At 39.9% G+C, this 18,822-nt stretch overlaps 1 protein-coding gene across 1 annotated transcript in view; it reads left to right on the top strand.

Annotated features, from left to right (window-relative positions):
- Positions 1 to 15,402, top strand: part of kiaa1549la (KIAA1549-like a) — a gene marked incomplete in the record, with an annotated part of 101,197 nt that extends 85,795 nt beyond the window's left edge. The window contains 9 exon segments of the mRNA XM_035664260.1: positions 1,076 to 1,296; positions 2,771 to 2,903; positions 5,510 to 5,751; positions 6,042 to 6,210; positions 7,508 to 7,605; positions 10,131 to 10,276; positions 10,364 to 10,518; positions 10,617 to 10,689; positions 11,995 to 15,402. Of these exon segments, the coding sequence (XP_035520153.1) occupies positions 1,076 to 1,296; positions 2,771 to 2,903; positions 5,510 to 5,751; positions 6,042 to 6,210; positions 7,508 to 7,605; positions 10,131 to 10,276; positions 10,364 to 10,518; positions 10,617 to 10,646 (1,194 nt within the window).
- Between the last annotated feature and the right edge of the window lie 3,420 nt (positions 15,403 to 18,822).

Raw genomic sequence — 18,822 nt, 5'->3', positions numbered from 1 at the left:
GTATCGGAGCAATTTCCGATACTGGTATCGGAATCGGAACAACTCTAGTTTGGAACTGTGGATGCTTTGTGTCAGAGCTTTGCAAATAGATGAACTTTTACCCCAGGTGATACTTCTGCAGTTGCCAGGAGGTACTTGGAAAGATATGTTAAAACCAAACTTAAACCAAACTAAAAAGTAAGAAATGGTTGAAATATTTGACTAGAAGTAATGGATAATTAAAGATTAAAAAGCTAAAAGTAATGGATAAATGGTTGAAATGGTTAGCCATTTATCTAAGTACTGGTTAAATCAGGGTTCTCAACTCTCCCACTGCCCAAACAAATTTCCCGCCAAATAAGTGGAAGCCATATGCAGAGGTTAGGCTCCTCTCCTCTGGATTCCTCTATAGCCACTTGTATTCAATAGTGTCCAGTGCAGTCAGTGAAGGGTTACTTTATAGTTCATCTGACTGGGCTGTTGGACACAAAAGCTTCTGAACCACAGCTTTATGTTACATTCTTCAGTTTCAGGTGTCTGTTATCCTGCCCTTCCTGTACTGCAGTATTATCATAACATCTCCTATGGGGCACATTGCGCCGATACTGAATTTAGCTATTGTTGCTACAAACACTCCCCCCCTCTAATCTCTCACCCCTCCTGTCACTTGTTTCCCACTCAGCTTGTCACCTCTCACTCTCTTCCTCCCCTTCTTCCTCATTCCACCTCAACCTCTCTGCACCTCTCTGCAGCTGAGACAGCGATGCACAGGCTGATGATAAATTATCCCTTAATCTATTAACATAACACGAGAAAATCCCCTCAGGGGCTCTCCGGTTTTCCAGCTCATCCACAATTGATTGGTGCACATTATCAGAAAATATCATGTTTTGGGCGTGACGCGTTCTCTGATTATCGAGCTGTAGGGAATGTTTGTTAAAACGCATTGATCCGTCTCAGATCCAGAAAGAAATGAATGAAAAACTTTTAAAAAATGTATCATCACGATTGTCATCACAAAAAGCCCAAATTTGGCTGCCTATAAGCATCTGGAGCCAGGAAAATATGATTTAATACTTGAATGGATTGTTTTCAGGCTAACCACGGTGGGTTGAAGCAGAAGTCAGACATTGAGCACTACAGGAACAAACTGCGTCAGAAGGCCCGGAGGAAGGGGTACGGGGAGTTCTCTCTGTCTGAGAGTGGCAGCCATGGTTACAGTCACCGTGACACCAGGCACAGTCGGCACGACAACGGGGTCAAGGAGCCGATGACCGCTGAGGAGAAGAGGGCTTCCTTTGCAGGATGTCACAAGAGGTACGCACTTTGGACTCTGTGGGGGTTCCATACACACCAGAAACACAGGAAGGATTCAGTCTGGTATGAATGTCCCTTCAATTACAGCCTTCATTGGCCTTAAATCAAAAGAATCAACCAAAGAAATATGTAATGATGGCTGCTGTGGGACAAAATGCTATGACAGTTAATTAAAAATGTTTGACAATCCCAAAAATACAGGATCAGTCTTAAACACCATCAAAGCTGAGTCATATTTTATCATTGAAGCACATGAAATGATTCTATTTTCTTCCTTTTCATCATTATCTGAGCAGTAAATGATTAAACTAAAGTGCTTTACAGCTGGCTGGTATTGTTAAGCAGAATGAATCGTTTATCAAACACTTTATTGAATTTATGATTTTATTTTTTGGTTTAATCAGTAATAATTAAATTCTAAATAAATCTCAATTTTCCACCAAGAATTATAGATCTAGAGTAGCTGTAGAGCATAGTTGCTAAGCAACACATAAGGAGTGAGTGAGTAGTGAGGGGGGATTTTTGGTCCGCACATTAATATTTTACAGTTTATACAGATAAGTGTCTGTTTTGCTTCTCTCTGTCAATAACTGATTAAACACATTCAACCTTTACACATTTCATGAATCCGTTTATTTTTGCTGTTAAGACAAACAAAGGCACTGATTTGAAAACTTTTTTTGGGGGGAAAATTTGAGCGACAGAAAATCCATGAATGTCACAATGTCTCTGGTCCCCACACTGTCCATTATTTCCTGATAATGGACACTTTGTTGGGCATTATCACTTACATAATGCAGCTGAATGATGTCACTTCTGACATACTGTACCCTGCTCTCCCTTAAATACCAGTACCTGAAACATAACTCAATGCATTTTTCTGTTTCACTAATTGATATAACTTCCATCTAAAACAACATGTTTCTGGTTAAGATAACCGTGTATATCAGATTGTAATGCGCAAGGAATAATGGAATTATACTTGACTTTTCTTTGTTTTAATATTGGCATTATATATTGGCCATCTGTCGGCTTGCTCTCTAAATATCGCCTATCGAAAACCCATTTTGTTTTACCACTAGTAAATATGATGAGTAATAAATCCTGACAGTTTGCTCCACAGTTGTTTTGTATATGGGCAAGACCAAAACAAATGTTCCCCATGATTTGTAGGTTTTAAAATTAATTTAATCAACTTAAATTGTAAAATGGATAGTGTTAATACTGGTCTTTCATCCATCTACTCCCAATACAAGCCTGTCTCTCTTTTTTTACAACACAAAATATAATTTTTTTTTTTTTAATGAATTTTATAGAATCAGTTAACTATAACCCACCATGTGTAACTACCTAAAGTATGTGTGTTACATATAAACCTCCCAAATCCTCCCAAAGATATGATGTGTGAGTGCCATCAGAAGTAGCGACAGTACAGCCCTGAACTGTATTATTTCTTCTTACTCCTGTCCATCAGGTACTCCCACCCACGGGAGCCCACCTATTGGAGCCGGCAGTCTCTGAGCAGCCCGAGCCCAGTAGAGACGGAGATGGACCTGCTGGTGCTGAGAGAAAGATCCAGGAGGGGCATCCGAAACAACGGCTACGATGTGAGTAACTGAACAAGTCTTGGACCTTCTAATGAAGGCAGAGTCAACGTTCTTTTAAACCACTGAACCAGGGTTAGGTCGGTAGTGTACTGAAGGGAACTTGTCACATTCAGTGAATAAAAATGAGTTTCAAGAAAAGTTTTGAATATGATAGCGATTTGAAGCAAAGACCTCTATAACCCTTACGCTTTAACCACAACCAATCCAGAGTGAGTAGAGGATGTGAGCGATTTACTGTCGGAGATGTTCAGAAAAATACCCAGCGGCAAGACCATGCAAAGCTTTGAAGAATTTTGAAGTTGGATCCTGTAACAAACCATAATATAGCAGCTCAGGTCCAACCTCTGACCAGGTGAGTCATACAGAGCGATGCTGAAACCGTAGATGGATCCTTCTGCTTCCAAATACGTCACATGACAGTTGTGGCAAAGTAAAGCTCTGCCGCTTTGTCAAACTAATAAAATAATCTTCGGGGAGCATTTATAACTTTAATCCTTCCTCTTCCACCTTTACTCTGATTCTGATGCTCCGTGCTCACACGTAGAGGATTAACAATTTACCTTTCGATGAACTTTATAAAGCTGCACCGAACAGGAAGATGAGGACAAAGGAAGTAAGACGCAAAGGGAGGAAATGACAAAAAGATTAGAGAAAAAGTGATTCCTTCATTTTAACGCCAGCAAAAGATAGAGAAAGGAAGAAAGAGTGAGAGAGGAGGAGATAAAATGGGGACAGATAGAGTGTGAGTGAAATCTCTTTATGCTGCTTCTCTGCTGCACCACAGTAACAGCAGCAACCGTGTTACCTAGCTGAATGTCAATGACTCTGAATATGATTATAGCCTATTCATGGATTCAGATGGGAGGCTCGATAGCGGTTAATAGCCTTGGATGCACCAAACTATTTGAAACGGCACAAGGAGAACTGAGTGTGTCCATGCAGGAGCATGTATGTTTGTGTGTATTCATACAGTAGGTTTATACCTTCTCAGCTTCTCATGCTTTTGAATTGTTTCTATGTGAAATCTACTACAGTATGCTGTATTTATGTTGGTTTGGGGCTAAAGCTGGTTTGCCTGCTTCATGTTTGTGTGTGTGTGGGTGGGTGTGCTGCTTTGTACTGTGAATGTGTTAGGGCTGGGTATTAATTTTGGATAATATTATCATTTATCAAGTTTTAGTGGAATTCTATTGTGGTGATATGATCAGATTTCTGTTGTCCAACTTAATTACGTTACTTAAATTTTTATTAAACATGTCTGATGTAAACCAATTAATTTAACATTAAATTAAAAAAATGTATATGTGATTTTTGCATACATTTCCCATATAATGTAATATCCTCATGAAATGCGGCACACATATCAGCGGTGACGAAAATGTACATATCCTTTGGGTCCTGCATATGACTGTGGCCCCTTAGTCCCCCCTAAACTGCAGCCCCGCAGCACGTTTTACTGAGTATACTTTGGAAAACCGTACATACGTAGATCATGTTTAGACAACAAAAAATATCTCAAACCCAACAGGAAGTCGGCCACTTTGGATTTTCTCCTAAGAAATTGATCAGATCAACTTCAAATTTGGTCAGTCTACTCTAAAGACCATCACGATGTTCAAAAGTTATCAAAATCAGTTTTTGTAGCGTGGCGTGTCCCTGGTGCTGAATTTTGACGTTTCATCATAAAACAGGAAGTTGTCATAACTTCTGTGTACATTATCCAGTCTTTATATGTTTGATAACACATCTAAATGCCAATATTCAGTCATACTCATAGCGCCACCTACCTTCAAACAGGAAGTAAGCCTTGTGTGGCATGTTGCGACTGCAGCATGCCCCGATGTGCATGGATTGCGAAAGCCCGATCGTCAATGCTTGCAGCTTTAATTAAACTATTACCTGAATAAATGAGTTCAAAAATTGGATGGCCGCTTGCAAGTCAGGCAAGGCCTCACTTGAATGCGACTGGGCATCATGTAGTGTGTGGCTCAAAGTAGCCCTCAAATCGCAACATCTTCTACTATTGAAAACAGCTGGTTGTCCACAGCCTTACACTCCATGAGTTTTGGATGTATGCCTTTGGGCCTGGAGTGGTCCCAGTCATATTTTTGGCTTTGTGTAAGGACTGGAGAAGAGGCTGCTGTCAGCTCTTAAAATGGGTAATTAAATGTGTAGTGTTGAAGGAATGAGAGACACTGAGCAATCAATGCAAACAGCAACTTTGTTATCTATTTCAGAAACTTTAAACGACCTCCACACTGGAGACATACTTGCATACATATTTCCCCCTTTTACTCTTGCACACATGGTGACTCGTGTACCCTCGCACTGGGTGACACATTCAAGCATATTGGAAGAAATTGCTGACACCGATGTTTCATTTTGAAGTCTTAATCGGCTGATACCTATTTCAGGTATTACCAAGGCCTCCACTTATGTGTGAATTACATGTTTCTTATAGGGCAGTCAATTCCAAGCAGGAATACCCCAGAGAGTGTGTGGAAGTGAGAAGTGGTGGTGTGTGTGTGGTGAATAAATGGTAAAACTTAGTGGACAAGTTGACAAATGCACCCCTGTCCTTCTGACAGAATGAGTGTGCTCTGCAGGGCGAACCGGAACCGTTTGAGGAGACTAATGTGGACCGTCTGATGAGCTCTCTGGGTTATGGAGGTGGATCTACTGGCACCGGGAACGGCAGCTTGGGGGTGAAAGCTCACCGAGGCTCCGACTCCTCCACACTCAGCTCTCAGCCATCCATTGACGAGGTCCGCACGCAGATGCATATGTTGCTAGGCAACGCCTTCAGCCTGGCACCTCCGGACCACGACCCCCCTTCACCGCCAACCAAGTAAACTTATGTTTTTCACATATTATTTATTTCTTAACACATCTGCATTATTTACGGTATTGTGTAGGAAAGAAAAGAGAAAGGGGCGCTGATACATGATTTGATTACAGTGTTTAAGAGCGTACATCCCACTCCAAGCTGTTTTTTCACAAAGTGGAGTAGATTTTTCTCAACATGTCTGCTTGATTATGTACTGTACACTGGAGAAAAAACAGGGAAACTGAAGAGAGTAGGCGTGTATCTGTTGACTCAACTTTTTCTTTTTTATTAATGTTCCTCTCTCTCATCAGCAGCCACCACCATCACCACCACCATGCCCACAGAGCCTACAACCCCTCCCACACCAGCCACTACAGTGACGGGGTGACCAGCGCCCCTGGGACCATGAACCATCCCTGTGGAGGCAGGCAGAGGAGCACAGGCTACGAGGACATGCACCAGTGCAGCCTGCCCAAACCAGTAAGCACAAGGAGAAAGTTTAAGGGTCTTTTTATAACAATATATGACTTTGCTGTCAACAAGCTGTTTTTAATAGGTACCTTTTCTTTAGTAGGAAATAGTTCCAATAAAAACCATTCACAGCAATGTCTATGGCGACAATAGATATAGGATGGGGAATTAAAAGCAGACGACAATGTAAAAATACACCATTCATGTAAAAGTCTAACATTCAAAAATATGAAAATATTAGCAGCAAAATGTACTTAAATTGGCATTAACTGATTTTTTGGCCACTTCAGGGCAGCCATCAAGCTGTAAACACATCACTGAAAATATTATAAATATAAAATTGTATAGACTTTAGACAGTCTATGTGTCTAAAGTGTTATAGATGCCTCTTTAGCAGCTAAATAGTCCACTATATTCACCAGATCAAAAGCTGTGAGGGGAACTGCAGAGATGGAAAATGATTCTCTATGGGTTCACCTCTCACCAACACCTTTCACAATATTTAGTTATTTAATCCATTGTTTATATAAAATAAATTAAAGTATCAAAGCAAAGCAGCTTTAAAATATCAAAATAAAAGTACTCATTATGAGTTCAGAATGGCAAATAAATAAGTAGCATTTTCATGTCAGGCTAATTTTTAACTGCTGCCACTGCTCCGTTTAAAGGTTTTGCATGTAAATAACAGTTTTTGTGTCAAAAGTAGTAGAGTAAAAGTACAATTTTGCACTAAATGAATACATAATGCTATGCTGGTAAAAACCATGCAGAGCATGATGAAAGTTGCCCTAATAGTGCGGGTAAGAAAAAAAGCCTTGAGCTTGTCAAGGTCATGCAAATTTATTTTCTCATCTATATTCAGGTTTAACACCATTTTCTGCAAACACTGAATTATATGTAGATAGGGTCATGCGAGTTTAATTTTTAGCAAATTCACAACATTTCATAAAAACAACATTGTTATAGCCCTCACTAAATCACACACACAGAGAGGTTGGACATCCAGAAAAGCTGCAGTTAGTGCTGTCACTGTATGCATTGCCAACAGCTGATCAGCAAGGGAGAAGCTTTGCTGAGATTAAAGCGACTGAGGATTGAACACCCACAGACAAATAAAATTGCCCCGCACAGCTTGAATCTGTATCTGAAAACCATCTGATTCTCTAGCCCTCTTTATCTCTCTAGATTGGTTCATTGTTCCTTCCACTTTGTACTTTGGCTTAAGGTCGTATTGCGTATTTTGTACTCATGCTGTAACTGCTAGTAAAATATATTTCTAATATAAATAAAATTGTGGCTTCTGCAGGGTTTCCGGTTCACCCAGCTTCCTGATATGGGCATTGGGTCTCCCCCACCACTGATCCCCTCAAGACCAGGACCACCACCTGGGACCTCACTACGACGGTAAAACACACAAATATAGATAACTGCAGATTCTTGAATTAGAAACTACAGTAAAAAAGAAAAAATCGGAATAGATTCTCTGAAAAACAGACTGAAGTTGGTGTTCTATGTCAGACAGCAAAACATCAACTGTGTTGGCCCATAATTATGTTCACAGATCAAATTGTGAAATGAAAGGAAATGGTGAAATATTTAAAAGCATTCCTGGGTGACCTCTCAGCCAATCAAAACACAGCTCTGGGGCTAATTACTGTATCAGATAGATATATACATTTCTAGTGGAAAACACGCAGGAGTATACAGAGTGAGAAAAAAGGCTAGAGCATATTAATCAGCATCGTTTGAACTGACTGCCCTCCACATCCACTCTCTCTGTGTGCCTCTCACTTCTCTCTCTCAGGCCCATATGTTAGTCTGCATCATCTGAACCAAGCAGCTTCTTCATTTAAATGCTGTTGCTGTGTGCACCGTGTTGCTGGGCACTTTAGCACTGCAGAGAGTGATTGACTGTTGGGCTGTTGTGGATCATGCGGAGGGACATGTTTGCCATCTAGTGGACAAACAGAGAATGTATCTCTTACAAATAAACACGATCCAGCTGCGATGTACTGCAGACTGACAGAAACAAACTCAGTAATATATATGTAATATAATTTAGATATATTAGGTCTAATAAAGATTTTTGAATGTTTGTATTTCACATGACAAACAGCTCTGTTGGTTTTACTGTTCTCAAATTACTGCCAATTGAATTTTGCATCTGTAATTGTGAAACCGTAAGTGTGTGACCATTATTCATGCTCTAAAACCAGAAACAGAAATGTTTTAGTAGTTAATCAGTCAGCTCGTCATACATCAGCCCCTCTGTATCCTCAGGGAGGAAGAGTGCAGCATTTTAATTCCTCTTTAGTACGCACTGTGAGGCATTAGTGTGCACAGTGCATTATGGTCCTGAGCCCTGGCAATGACATCATCTGTCTTCCAGTCTCCTACCGTAGTGTAACATGTACAGGCGTCAGTATTTGTACAGTGCAGTTTACAAGAGGTGGAAAAGGACAATGATGAAATCTGTCACGTTGACATTGTGCTCTACACATAACATGTCTCTGGAACACAGACTGAGGACAGAGGATTAGGATTAGGATCGGTTCAATTTAGGGCAGTTGGTGAGGTCATGAGTCCCTAAAAGCATTGAAATTTTAAGCAGACACCAACAAGATTATCTTTTTTTTAATTGTTTGGATTTTTTTATATTGTATTTATTTATGACTTTATGACATGAAGGTTTAGTTATAAATGCAAGGCCCTCTGCTTATTGCCCCGAAAACAGTTGTAGTGGGCAGATGCTGAATCCTTTGTTTATTTTTGTTGGCCTAAAAATAGGGTTTTTAAGTTTATGGAGTCTAAATATATTATGCATGTCATGGAATCAGGATATAAAATACCTGCAGAGATTTTCTATTAATTGTAGAATGCAAACCTGCCTTGATATTAATGTTTGATTATATTTTTGTCCTTAAAGGTCCAGTGTGTAACATTTAGGAGGCAGAAACTGAATATAATATTCATTGGTATGTTTCTGTTAGTTATAATCACCTAAAAAAATACAAATTGTTGCAGCCTGATCCATAGACATCCATCCATGTACAACAGCCCATTACAGACAAACCAAACAAGATTCTAGATAGGTCTGTTTGCTTTTTGTTTGCATTTTTTGTGGCCACTGTAGTTTCTCCTATATGCTTGGAACAGGAGGGCGAAGTGAGGGAGTTGCAATCTGCAACTACACTGTCCTACACACTGGACCTTTACACATTCATACAAATTAAACTATTTTTTGTCTTAAAACAAAAATAAATGTACGTCTGTGTCCCTTCTTTCTCTCATTCAGTCATCTAATACTGTAATACTGTATTTCTGTGCATATAATTAGTGCTGAATGCTATGCAGTTGAATATGGTACTAATTCTGACTCTTCAACTAACTGCTGTCACACTTACACATCAACTGACTCCACTAACACACACTCCAACTATCTCTGACTCCTCCACTTTTACCTGGAAATTTCAATCGCTTTCATGGCTTAGGCATCGACTGATAGGAGACTTTCATATCTAACAAGTCACCTACTGACAAACTGCCTTCAGGGCTTAAACCCGAAACTAATGATTCCACCAATTACACTTCGACACTTCAGACTCGGTGCTTCAACCTCAACTCACCCTCAACTACTTTAAGTGCTTCAAGCTAAACTGTAACTACCATACACATAAACTATTCGCGTTATTTGGGGATTTAAAATTGTTTCCAGTGTTTGCACCTACAAGTGTAGTGTAAGTGACAAAAATATATTTTTTTTCGATTCAGAAACCTAGGCATAAACAAAGATTCGCTCCTCGCTTTACATTTTTTTCATTTACACCCTACCCCAGCTGACCTTCTCTCTTGTAGATTTCGTTTTGTGCTGCTGTATTGCATGCTCACTCGTTTAACAGTCAACATCTGTCCCTCCTCTGCACTGACAGTTCCACCCCTGATGTTAGTCTGAAGCCTCGTGTGTCGGAGGCCTCAGACCTGCAGGCCCAGCAGCACAACGGCGCCCCATACCTGCCGCTGTCCAGGACCCCCTTCCCTGCTGTCACTGTTGACCAGTCCATCACCACCTACTCAGGTATGACAGAGTGATGTGTGTGTTGCAGACAGTAGCAGTGATAAGGGAAGTTCAGTTATTGGCTAAATCCATCTTTACATCTCATAGGAAACCCAATAACAGCAGTCTACGCTATATCAGCCAACCGCCCCGGCTACTCAGACTACTTTGTCATGTCACCGCCGTCCTCGTACCGTAGCCCGTCCTGGATGTCCTACCCACCTGAGCCAGAAGACCTTCCGCGGCAGTGGAACGACACACCAGTGAGACACTTACATCTCCTCTGTAATGTAGTTTAATATATAACAAGCTGCGAACACTTCTTCCTCTAACAGTATGTTTTCCTCTCTTCTACCTGCAGAACTCACGTCATCTTGAAACCATCTGCTGAAGTGGTCTGCCTGTGACACTGAGTGGAAACAGCCAGTAGCTTGGTGGGTCATACCATATCAGCACTGCTGTCATGTCATGTCATGTCATGTCATGTCAAGTCATGTGACTCGAGTGTCCTCTCACTGATTCTCTCTAGAAAGTGGAATCGGTCCCTGGGTTAGATGCGACAGTCTGTGTAGATTTATACATATATAATAGAATATATGCAGAATTACATACGTCAGTCAATCAATTTTACTAATGTTTCTGCAAACATGTTCTCTTGTTGCAGTCACAGAATGATAGCACAGTAGCACCTGAGCACATCTTAATTACACTTTTTTAAGTGTTTCATTCAGGATGAAGCTAAATAGAAAGGCAAATCCAAATAATTAAATGTACCCTGTGGAGTTTAATCACTATAAGCACTAAAGAGCAATGTTTTTATGATTTTTATGCACACACACAAAGATGCACGGGCGCTCATCCACTGATCTACAGGTGGTGGTACTGTGGTAACCAACAGAGAAAAAGGCAGAGAGAGAAAAAAAATAAAGCTAGGAAGCAAATAATACAGCTTTCAAATAAAATTTTAAAATAGTGCATAAGGTTTATTAAGAAGTGAAATACACTGACTGAATGTAAACTAGCAGACTCCACAGGGCACCTTCAAAAATCCTAAATCACGTAACTCTTCTAACATACTACACATTACAGAACATATTACTTTGTTCTGTATGCCTTGTCGATTTGTTGTTTTCCTGGTCTAGAAGCCTTTGGCAAGTTATTCCATCCAGGCAGCAAAAACAAGCTCTCTTTTGGAGCTTTGATTGTAGAGCAGCCTTTAGGTGAAAGACTGACAGGATCTAATGTCTGCAGCTGTGCTCAGAGGAAGCCAGCTCTCTAGCTGCACTGATGCTTTTGAAGTCAGTTTAAAAAATATTTTAAACTGAACCTGTGCAGGGCCAAAAAGCTCATGTGGTAATAAAAGTATTGAACTATATTTACATACCCTTTAAATTAGAACAAGATGAATAACTAACAGACAGTAAATAATTGATAAGAAGATTAAAGTCGACTTCAGATTCCACAAAAACAAGTCTTTATAAGATTCTAAGAGGACAGTTAAAGGTGTTAGTGATTCTGCTGACATTTTCTGGTCAGCAGGATATCAAAAAACCTCTAGACCTAATTATGAGATCTGAAACATCATTAAGGGGCAGTCACAGCACAAAGTGACATTGTGACAAAAGTTATTGAAGGACAATACAGTTCTCTGAGCTAACAAGCTTTATTGAACCTGAATCTGTAATGTAATGTAATGTAATGGCAGTTCAATCATATGTGCTCACTATGTTACTATCCAGGTGTCTCTTTGGCTGGGCAGAGGACTTCTCTAACTGAAAACTCTCTGGAGCTTCACCTGCACTCCGGCCCGGCCTTCCTCCTGTCTGTTCGTTCATCCCCAGTGGACCCCACTCTGCCCCCACCTTATCCCCAGCTCCCCCCCTCTCCACTGGCCTGGCCTTCGTCTATCCTCTCCCTCAGCCTGCCTCATCTGCAGCTCAAAGCATTTCTTATCCTCCAGAACTCCTCTGTCCCATAAGGCCCTTCACCTGGTCAGAGCTCTCCTTCAATCTCTTTACAATTTTCTCTCTTTCTGTATTCTCTCTGCTCCCTGAGCCCCTGGCCTCACTGGCCCACACTCGTCACTATCTCTATGTAGACTGCCTCTTCTGTGGTGACCACCACTGTACAGCATTGGGCCCCTCACTCTGCTGAACTGAGCTGAGCTGAGCTGAGCTGCGTGAAGCTGTACTGTGCCTCCCTGCGTAGTAAAAACAGGGTCAGTACAGTACAGTGTGACAAGGGCGACCCTCCAACTAGTTCTCTGCCCCAGCAATCATCATACAGTAACTGCCATCTGCCCAGCACATGATGGCACACAGCGCTGCATCGTCAGTACGGTAGTGCCCCAGCCATGGCCAGTAGTCTACTCCTCCTCTGAACTGGACTGGACTGGACTGGACCATCCTGGACTTGCCTCTAAAGTCCACCATGAAGCCAGGAAATCTGGACTGACTTAAAACTGTGCTTTTTTTGATGAATCCAAATTCCTATGTAAACCTTCTACAGCTGGTTAATATGTGTATTTTAAACTTAAGTGAGAAAAAAAATCTAAGGAAAAAGGAAAAAAAAATCTCTTGTCTTGAGCTGTCTCAATTTGAGTTTTTGGATATTTGTGTGCTTTTGTCTTTTACTTTTGTGCATTGATTATTATCAATGGATTACTGTAGAAAAAATACATAGTGAGTGTTTACCTTTCACTCACCTTATTTCAAGGCAAAAAAAAAATATATTACATTCTTCAAAACAGAAATCAGCAGCTTAGTTGTCTGTGGTTATGATGGCATTTCTGTATTTTTAAAAAGATTTACTTCATTTACTTTTTCCTTCATCAGATTCAACAATGAAAACAAGAATTAGTCACAATGTTCTGTCCATCATCTGATTATGAAGTTTCTGTCTGCTAACCATTCGGTAGACCTGGGTCAAACTGATTGAAATCCCACTCCCGCAGTTCTGTTTTGTAGCTTTGCAGCCGCTGCAGGGTTTATTTGACTCTTAAGATAAAAACATTTACCATATGATGACTTGGATTTGAACCGATTTCAATTCTGGTTTGACTCAGGTCTGTTGCAATTATGTGAACACACCAGTATTCTTAGAAAAACAGTTCTTTTACTTGAAAGGTATCTACTGTATTCTACTGTATAAGGAACTTTGACTTTTGGTTATTTTGGTCTTGATGAAGAGGGATTAATATTGGGACTATGGTGTAGTACTGTTCAAGAGACTTGGCAGGCTCAAATGAGCCGTATATGTAACGATTAAATGTATTACTGTACATAGCAGATGATTTAATGAAGAGATTTATGCAAGTACTGTGGGAGGGATACTTTGTTTGACATTGTTCTGACATCAGTTTTCTTCATTTTAGTTTCACTGCTTTTATGATGAAGGACGGTCAGACTATTTCTGAAACTCATTGACATTTTGAAGGATGCTCACATTTCAGTATCATCTGGATTATCTTTTTCATAGTAACACAGAAGAGAAAATATTACAGATAACATTTTACAAAAGAAGAAGAAGGGAGTGTTTAAAGTGACATGCAGTGACGAGGCAGATCTTACCCTGCATTTACAGTATTCTTTATGTTTGAACAAAGCTAATATAGCCATAATAGTCAAAATAATGCAATTTTTTAGTACAAAGAATGTCACAGTCTAAATTATATTTACCCTCATTTTTTCTGAGGAGAACTGAAAATCTGTGAGCACACTGTATGTAAGGCTCCTCATCATTTAGATGGTACTAAAGGAGATTATAGCCATATATTAACTTCACCAAGTGGACATAAACCAGCTAAGATATACAGTGTTATGTTAAAAGTGGCAAATGATACCAAATGGGAGTATATCAGATAGAAACGATGAGCCAGGGAATGGAGAGATAGTATAGATAGAAATGTAAAGATAGTTTAACATGAAATTAGCACTTTTATAAAGAAGCCTGAACTTTGGCAGAAAAGAGCAGGATCAATGCAAAAATGCTGTTGTATAGCATGAAATATTGAGATTATATAAATCTGCAAAACATTTTAGAAATTCTTTCAACAAAGCCTGAAACTGTAAACGCATAATCAAAGTAAAACTTTTCCTTTTTCAACTAAATTGTGATAAATTTTTTGGACCCCTAAACAAGGCTGTAGCTACAATTGACCACACACGACGAATTGGAGGGTTTTTAATAACCTGAGGAAGAGTTTACATTAAACAATATGACACAGATTACACATAGTGAAGTTTTAAAGCAAGATTCTGATATTTTAAAGTCAAAATCTTTAAATTTAAATGTATTTTACAGTTAAATTGATAAAGAAAATGTGGACCGTTTGGCTAGTTGAAACTTTGTTAGGGGGGTGGGGTTGCATTGGGGGACTTTGTACTTTTGACCACAGTATTTCTAAAATCCTTACTACGGCCCTGCCTCTACATTTATGACTTAAATTCCAAAGAAAATATGTCTACATACATTTAAATTACAAACACATTAAACATTGACAAGAAGCCTGTTAGGGAACGTAGCACAGATGAGAAGTTGTCTTTTTCAGTTCAGACATATTCAAAAGTTCTTCCCCCTTCTAAATCTAGACCTGTGCATGATTAATATTAGATGTGGATGTTTAGGGAAAAGAAAGCAAAGTTATGAAATGACAGTACTGGAGCATTACGAGCGCACACGGTGCTATTGCTGTTTTGAATCATCATTATCATCATCCTCACTAAAGATCTGCAGCAACCATCATATTTTAAATCATACCCAGTGTACAAACCTATGTACGGTTAAAGAGAAACACTCATGATTATCATTTTATTTGACTCCATGTGGAAGAGGGGTGGGTGGGATTTGGTTTTTAAGCAGTAATTTTACGAAGGAGACTTGATGCTATGCTATAAGTTGATGTGCAATGTTTGTGCTTTACACGGGTAGCGGCGAGATGCTTTTATTGACGACGGACTCTGGGATGGACTGACTGTCAGTAGTTTTTTTCTGCCGTTTGAGCCATGTCATGATGCTGTGACGTCATGGTGGCACTGATGATGTCACACTATCGTCACTCGGGTGTTTATGAGGTCACAGTGACGACAACAATGAAGGCTGTTGGATGTAGTTATGCAGAAAACTTTTTGGTGAATTTAAACAATAAAGACAAATTACAATTCTCGGCTCTTTTGATTTTTTTTTCTTGTTGTTTGTGAATTTGTGCTACAACATGGTGTCATATTAACTACTGACCAGCTGGGGTGTCCTGTGGCCCTTTGCTGTGTGTCATCCCCTCTCTCTACCCCTTTTTCTGTCACTTTCCAGCTGTCACTGTCCATTAAAGGCAATACAAGCCCAAAAAACAACTACTGACTGGCTGTGTATGTACAGTATACAGTAGAGCCTTGTCTTCCGACCACTAGAGGGAGGCAGACACACACAGTACAGTCTCCTCTGCTTCCAGTGTTCTTCACTTTCTGAAAATTCAAGTGATCAAAAGTGCTCATCTGTTCATATTTGTGTTGTTTGTGCTAGCAGGCACATGCAAAAGAAGCAAAATACATTCTGTTTTTAGGGTTAAGCAGTGACATAATGAATAAAAGATATTTGCAGAATCATTTCTGTCTCTGAAATGAAAGCTGAGCTGCTGTAACAGCCTTCTGTCAGTGACCTTGACTCTTAGTCAACAGGATGAAATGTGACCATGGTGAGGACTGATTCTTGTAAACTGCAACAGACACAGCCATGAATCACAACTCTGCTTTTTATGCCTCAGATTGTAGCCTAAAGGAGTAATACACTTATTTTTTCTTTAGAGGATAAAAATGCAGGGAATAACTCAGGAGAAGATATAGGTTGTTATGTGCATGTTCCTTGTTGCTGGGTCCTCAGAATGAAGGACAGAATAGCTCTCCAGGACTGTGTTGCACCAGCTATTCATTCTTCATTCATTTTAGTCATTTACTAAATTGTGTTTCACAGTTAAAGGAATGTTATAGTAATGTGAAGACTGGTTGCTTGGAAACATCTGTAGTACTGTCTAATCAAAGTGTAATGTAAATAGAAAGTCACTACACCATCACAATAGAAGGATGTATTCATGTTCATCTGCTGCAGGTGGAAAGTTTCTCTGTGCTTTCCTTCAATTCAAACACATGTACACAACTGGTTTGGAAGCCATCATGGTCCAGTATGCAACTTATACATGTGTGATAGAATAACCTTCAGTCAAGTTATTCAAGTAATCCAGTTACACTTATAGTAGACACACTATAGTAGAAATAAACTATTTGCATATTCACAGATTCTGGAGGGAGAAGGAGTGGGTGTAATTGAAAGAGTTTTTAAGGAGGTAATTAAACTTTTAACTATTGAGTATTCTTATATTTTTTATAACTTGTCTGTAGGGGTCTTTAATCCCCTTGATTAAATCAAGCTGCCTTAATTGATTTTCAGTACCTGGGGGAACAAGCAGAAACCAAAATTACATTATCACCATATAAAGTTACCTAGTTACACATGGAGCAACATTAATTTGGAGTTGTGTTACTGTCCATCCAATGAATACAAAAGTCTTATATAAGACTTACACATGCTGTCCTTTTAGCTTTGTTTTGGTCTCCTCCATCTCATGAGGTATATATCTAATGAGCCACTAAATGGTGATAATTCTCTGTGGGTTCGTCCCTGTAAGCCCCTCCAGTCATTTGATGTGCTGTTAATATAAAGCTGTTGCTTAGTGCAGCTGTTTTTCCATATGGGAGTAGCGCAACAAGCTCAAAACACAACATTAACGTACCTTACATAGTTGTAATGATGAATGCGTCATTTGGAGTCATGTTTCTGGGCTGGACAGACTAAACTAACTCTAACATTACCTTGCTCTGCTTTGTTCTCCACCACCTCCTGAGGAAACATGTCTGGCTCTTTAGCTGCTAAATGTGTAGTTACAACCATTAGGGACGAACAGGTAGCATACACACATTGGATTCATCAGCACTTTTTTTAATTACAGCTACAACTGAAAATTAGCTGAAAGACACACATTTTGCAGAACTGAGGGGACTGCAGATATTTATCTGTGCAATTGTCACTAGAAGCTTTTACATTGCACAAATCGGATCCATTGTTGAGATGAAAAAGTTAACTAGTGCAGCTTTAATTTCATCTTTTGCGCGTTTCAGAGTTCTACTTTATTCTGTTCTATTCTTCGGGGGCCAAAGCACTCATTTGGACAGTGTGAAAAGAAGCTCAACATGATGTAAAGGCTTTTGGAAAGCTCTGATGGGCTCTGTGCAAACACTGAACAGCCTGCCTTTGTGCTTGCTCAGGTGCCTTGTGTTTGTGATATTCTTCATCCTGTCTTGGCTTTGGTCAGCTTGTCTCTCCGGGTCTAATTCCCCCATGTGCTTTCATGCAGGAGGTTGATGTTATACTCAGCTAAAACCTGCCAGATTTCGCCCAGAACAGCATCTTTTGGCCAATATTTCTCCCAGCAGCTGTGTGTGGTACATACACATGTGTGTGAGTCCTGTTAGACAATACTGTTTCAGCTCTATGTGCCTTTGGCCTGTGTGGTAGGGGTGGTGTAATGAGCGCTATATAACAGCTCTGTATTGCACTGTGTGTGGTTTTGTGTGTGTGTGTGTGTGTCGGTGTGTGCTTTATTTCTCTAGCCAGTAATTAATGGCTAATCTCTCTAAGTCAAACAAATGGGAATAAAAAGAGCGGGCTACTCAGCCGAAGATCAGAGCACGATTTCAGGGCTTACACCGCTCAGAGGAATTAGATCCTCACACACACACACACACCTACTACACACACATCACACACACACACAAACTATTCAATTCAGCGAGTAAATTAGCACACACAACAGCAACAGCAATAACCCCCAATGGTTGTTCAGTGTTGTCTGAGTCAAGCCTGTGTCAAGTCCAGCTTTCATTTTCCTGTGCAGGGCTTTCTACCACTTATCAATGACGAGTGGGCTCCTTCTCCCTGCAGCTGCCATTGTCTAATAAGAGGGAGAGACAAATAGAGAGAGAGAGAGAGAAAGAGAGAGAGAGAGAGAGAGGAGGGAGTGAGAGAGAGAGAGAGAGAGAGGTGAGGAGGAGGAGAGAGAGCTAGAGAGATAGAGGGCAAAAGGAAGAGAGAGAGACAGAAGGAGAGAGGGGACTGTTTAGCCAGCGTTAATTAAGTTTGGACAGGCTCTCCAGGGAACCATTATGAAAGTCTTATCTACTAATAAGAAAAAGAAGACACTGTAATTACAGTTCTATATAGAGTACAGGAGAGTAAAGGGGAGGAGAGGAGGATGGTAAGAGAGAAAGAAAAGAGTACAGACAGGAATGGAATATTTCTCATTTATACTATCTGCTTTTTTCCAGTTGTTGAGCAGTCTTTAGCTATGACTTGGGAGCCAAAATTATGTGGTTTTAAAGTAATAAATAATGTTAACAGGAGATGTTTGGGTGGGTAATTACAACACCAAAAATCATCAGTTTATTCCCAGCAGGGCACATACGTTGGTAGCTAAATTGTAGTTTTCTGTACCATAGCCTAAAATAGAAAAACACATGATC

Source organism: Morone saxatilis, unplaced genomic scaffold, assembly GCF_004916995.1.
Source record: "Morone saxatilis isolate NCDOM2014 unplaced genomic scaffold, NCSU_SB_2.0 Contig2, whole genome shotgun sequence".
NCBI classification, from domain to species: Eukaryota; Metazoa; Chordata; class Actinopteri; family Moronidae; genus Morone; species Morone saxatilis.
The sequence above is the reverse complement of the archived record's forward strand: the minus strand, read 5'-3'. Positions and strand labels throughout refer to the sequence as shown.